At 44.1% G+C, this 5,254-nt stretch overlaps 1 protein-coding gene across 1 annotated transcript; it reads left to right on the top strand.

Moving 5' to 3' along the window:
• The first annotated feature begins 1,551 nt into the window (after positions 1-1,551).
• Positions 1,552-5,029, top strand: LOC130990982 (receptor-like protein kinase FERONIA). Its single transcript, XM_057915190.1, has 3 exons — positions 1,552-3,862; positions 3,959-4,086; positions 4,194-5,029. The coding sequence occupies exons 1-3, from the start codon at positions 1,552-1,554 to the stop codon at positions 4,971-4,973; spliced, it is 3,219 nt and encodes a 1,072-aa protein (XP_057771173.1). The 3' UTR covers positions 4,974-5,029.
• The last annotated feature ends 225 nt before the right edge of the window (positions 5,030-5,254 follow it).

The following is a 5,254-nucleotide window of genomic DNA, read 5'->3' as shown; positions in this document are numbered from 1 at the left end:
TGAACACACCAACTAGACACAGAGTAACAGGTCAGTCAGACCACAGAGCAGGTAGCACCACAACAAAGGTCACAAGGACCTCAAGGAAGGAAACCTCTGGAGTTCAGGAGCAGGGAAGAGCCCAGATCTCAGCACAGATTGATCTGTGGAGCAAGGTTTCACACTGGTCCCTCCAAGAAGTTCCAAGAGGACTATCTGAGTCCAGAGAAGGGTAAAACTCTCAATCCACGAGAGTTTTTACAGAACAAAGCAGAAACACCAGAGAGAGCAAAACAACAGCGGAAACAGTAAGGAACCAAAGCACATACAGCCTATCTAGATAGCCCCCTTTCTCCCTTGATTTCCAGAATACTCGCACGAGGAGACTCCTTTAAAGGAGAATCCAGACGAACTGGACCAAATACAAGGGAGAACTATCTTGGCAGTTGAATGCCAGGGGTTTATCGAGATACCAGGCAGCAAGCGGAAGCACACAGAAGAGCAGGATCGCAAGATACCAAGAACAATCAAAAAACATGCAAGAAGAAAAGCAGCAGGCAACACCAATCCTAATGACTAGGAGTTTCAGGGTAACAGCCAATTTACCAGAGCCGAACTCTTCCGGGGGGGAAGAGCTGGACTTACCCTTTCCTTGCTCGTCGGGAGCGAATCGGCGCAGCCAACGGGCGGCGGGGTGAAGGAGGTGCGGTCGGAGGGTGCCCCGGCTAGGTCCTCGTGGCTCTGATACCACTGTTGGGTATCTTTGCCTAGCCGGAGGTTCACCTCTTGGTTCCCGACCGTCCTGCCGCCTTCACACGACACTCTAGTGCTAAGGTTCCTCGTCTGATTCTTCCTCTTTACTTCCAGCTTCTTCTTATACCTGCGTGTACCTGTAAATTACCGGAAACGCAGCAAGTAAACAGATACAAAGAGAGAAAACAAAAGGAGACTGAAAAACAAGAAAGAGCAGAAAAGATCGAAGTGGGAAAATGTGTCCTCGGGACACTTTGGCTCAAATTTTCCCACGGTAGACTCGGCTTCTTCCGGCAGCGTTAATGATCAAGGCTTCAAGGGAACATGGAGTACAGATCGGCACTCAGATCTCAGTTGAACGGCCACCAACAGCAGGAATCCTATGGGCAAGAATTCCGATGGCTTCGCAATTAACCAGAGTATCACCAATCAGGAATCCGGTGGTCAGGAATCCGGTGACAACTCTCACAGTAAGGGAAGGCCTCGTTCACACACAGGAGAGAAATCTTAGAAGGAGTAGCAGAGCCTTCTCAAGAAATTGCCAAAAGACCTTCCCGTTACTGTGAAGAATTATAGCCAGATTAAAAGGGGTTGAAAGGTATCGGGAAAGGGGGATGGAGAATTGAAGACGGTAGGGATATCGAGGAGTCGGGCGGCGGAGGGAACTGGAAGGGCGCAGATAGGAGAGAGAGATCACAGCGGCGCAAGGGAGGAAATGAATTTAGGGTTTGGCTGAGGAGAGGTTGGATATAAAAGGGGATGGGCCTGGGCTGAAAGTTTACAGGGAAGGTGGGCTCGGGTTTGGGCTTAAGGGAATTAATGAGAATTGGGCCAACACTCCACAAGACGGCGAGAATCTCCCGCGCACAATTCTCGTATGCATTTCAACTCAACGCAGGTCAGAAAATCATCCGCCTTCACTTTAATCCCACTCCATACAGAGGGTTTAAAGGGTTGCGAGACTTTTTCACCGTTGAAGCTGGCCCTTTTACCTTGCTCAGTAATTTTAGTGCTTCCCTTATTGCTGATGCTCTTGGTGTGAATACTTTTGCTAAAGAATTCTGTTTAAATATTCAAGAAAATCGACAGCTCAACTTAACTTTCTCTCCTGAAATTAGTCAATCACAGCATACATATGCTTTCATAAATGGCATCGAGATTATATCGATGCCACCCAGTCTTTCCTACTTTGATAGTGGAGAAATTGGGGTTCGAGTTCTTGGTCAGAATTCTATGGTCTACTTTGATGATAGCATTGCACTTGAGATAGTCCATCGGCTACATACTAAACAGGATTTAAATCAGCCCACTGGAGATTTCAATGGCGTTTTTCCCAAGTGGGCAACACAAAGAGCAGACAAGGTCAAAAACAACACTTGGAAAATGCCGGTGGAGGTGGGATTCAGGTACTTGATCAGGCTTCATTTCTCGGATGTGGGACTTAAGATTGCAGGCGTTAGTGGGTCGATGTTTAAGATCCTCGTTAATGAGATGATTGCTTATCCTAACACTGAAATGGTGAATGGATGGAATCAGGATAACATTCTCTTGTATAGGGACTACATGGTGGTGATGAGAGGGCGCAAACAAAATGGCAGACGCGAGATCTTGATTTCCTTGCAGTCATTTGAAGAACTCGCGGATGGACTTGGAGTCCTTGCAGGATTTGAAATAGTTAAGTTAAGCAATCTTGATGATAGTCTAGCTAGTCCAAACCCCCTGCCTCCACCTCAGAATTTACAATCCCACACACTCCGGAATTTGCTGTCACTTCTTGGTTATAAACATGCTGGTGCAACCGTTGCAATAGCTGTAATATCTGCATTGAGTATCATTGTTCATACATTGCGAGAAATTTTTGAAGCTAGGAGCACTGAGGACGAACACAATCCATCAGCCAAGGCTGAAAGACATTGTCGCCGCTTTTCACTAGCTGAGATCGAATTAGCCACTGGATACTTTGATGGCAGACTTGTTATAGGAAGGGGTGGATTTGGTAATGTCTACAAAGGCCTCATTGATAACGGACAAACAACTGTTGCTGTAAAGAGGTTAAGATGGGACGCCACTCAGGGGGAGCGTGAGTTTCTGACTGAAATTGAAACACTTTCTGAACTTCGGCATATCAATGTTTTCTCTCTAATTGGATACTGTTGTGAGCAGAGTGAAATGATTCTTGTTTATGAGTATATGGCTTGTGGTACACTGGCTGACCACCTCTACAAACTTGGAAGAAACGATAGTAATTCTTCTTCTCTCAACTGGAAGCATCGCTTGAGTATCTGCATTGGAGCTGCTCGAGGCCTTGAATATCTTCACACTGGCCATGGAGTCATCCATCGAGATGTGAAGGCTTCAAACATCTTGCTGGATGAAAATTTCATAGCTAAGGTGTCCGATTTTGGCTTGGCTAAAACTGAAGATAGAAACAAGTTACAGAGCCATGTTAGCACACTGGTTAAAGGCACAAGGGGTTACTTCGATTCGTATTATATCAAAACTGGAAAATTAACAAGGAAAAGTGACATATATGCCTTTGGGGTGGTTTTGTTTGTGGCCCTATGCGGGAGAGAAGCATTAGATTCAAGGGTTTTGGTTTTGGAGGAGGAGCGACTTTTGTCCAGTTGGGCTGTCGATAAAATTAATAAAGGAGAAGTTGATCGGATTGTAGATTCAAATTTAAGGGAGGAAATCTCGCCAAACAGTTTGAAGACATTTGTGGAGGTTGCTGAAAGATGCTTGCGTGATGAACCAAAGAATCGGCCAACAATGTCTCAAATTGTCGTACAACTTGAGTTTGCACTGGAGCAGCAAGAGAGCAAAGAACAATGTGATGCGCCAGATAAATTTGATCATGTTGCTCATGATGTGTATCCATCTAATGAAGACAGTATATCCTCCGAAAATGTTGAGCAACCGGGAGAAGCCTCTACTGAGGTGGAGACATTTACATCTATTTTCAATAGGATACGTGATTCTCGATCTGACAGAGGAGATGCAAAGAAACCAAAAGCACATAGCCTGTTAAGATTCTGGACATGGGGTGTCTTTAGGAGCAGGATAAGACCATCTAAGAGAAAAGAATTAATAAGCTCATCTAAGAGAGAAGAATTAATAAGCTTAATATCAGGTATGCATTCATTCTATCAAGATAGATTTCACTGCGTCATATTGTGGGGTTTCAGTCGTTCACCTGCTGACTTTTGCTAACACTCCAATATTGCAGAAATTAGTGCTTCATACATCAACTTGCCGAAGTTTGATCTGACCAGCATTGCCACTGCGACCAATCAGTTCTCCGATTCAGAGATGATTGAAGGCTTTGAAGCTAGTGAAAGATATTATGTGTTTAAGGTGAATTTATCTAGAGCTAAATCATCTTTATGTTCCCTTATACTACTAGATAACATGGCTAAGAAATTTCTCCCCATGTATACTAATTCTAGTATTGCTTTATATAGGCTGTATTACCTACAGGGAAAACAGTTGCAGTTAAAAGGTTTTCTTTACTATGGCTTGATCCTAATGAGTTCAAAAATGAGATATCTCTGACTTCCAGACTGGACCACCGAAACATTGTTAATCTACTTGGATACTGCATTCATGAAAATGGAGAGGCGATGTTACTCTATGATTACATGGCTCAAGGCAATTTATTTGACCATCTCCACAACTCAGGAAATTCCTCATTGTCATGGAAACAACGCCTTCAAATTTGTATAGACGCTGCCATGGGATTAGAGTATCTTCACACTGGGTCTGAGTACCCCATCATCCACTGCAATGTTAAGCCCACCAACATCCTCCTGGATAATAAATGGATGGCCAAAGTGTCTGATATTTTCCTTATGAGTGCTTGTCTCCCGGCCGATGCCACCCATTTATCCACGAGGCTGCGAGGAACCATTGGTTACCTGGACCCGGAGTTCTGCCTAACTTCACGGTTGACAGTCAAGTCTGATGTATACTCATTCGGTGTGGTGTTGTTTGAAGTTTTATGTGGTAGGAGCTCAGAAGGAGATTTGGTGACCATGGAGTCCAGGGTTGAATTATATTTGAAGCAAGGAAAACTTGAAGAAATAGTTGATCCTAATCTTGATGGCCAAATTGATCCCGGATGCTTTGAGATATTTACTAAAACAGCCATCGCATGCCTGAATCGCCGAGGGGATGATCGGCCAGCAATGAGAGATGTTGTACAGAATTTGGAGTTGGCTATGGAAGCTCAAAGCATCGGGTGATGGTGACGGCTTCATTACGTTTGAGCGGTTTTGGCTGTAAAGAGGAAGTAGATAAATAGTACTCCCTCCGTCCCATTGGACTTGTCCTATTTGGTTTCGGCCCGGTTATTAAGGAGAGTATTTGTAGTGTTAAATGTGTAGATAAAGTAGGAGAGAGAATGAGAGAGAAGGTGATAAAGTAGGAGAGAGAAAGTGATAAAGTGATAAAGTAGGATGATTATTTATAGAAATGGGACGAGATGGTGGGACAAACAAAAAATAAATACGGGACAAGATCAATG

Source organism: Salvia miltiorrhiza, chromosome 6 (assembly GCF_028751815.1).
Source record: "Salvia miltiorrhiza cultivar Shanhuang (shh) chromosome 6, IMPLAD_Smil_shh, whole genome shotgun sequence".
Lineage (NCBI taxonomy): Eukaryota > Viridiplantae > Streptophyta > Magnoliopsida > Lamiales > Lamiaceae > Salvia > Salvia miltiorrhiza.
This window is presented reverse-complemented; position numbering and strand designations above follow the sequence as displayed.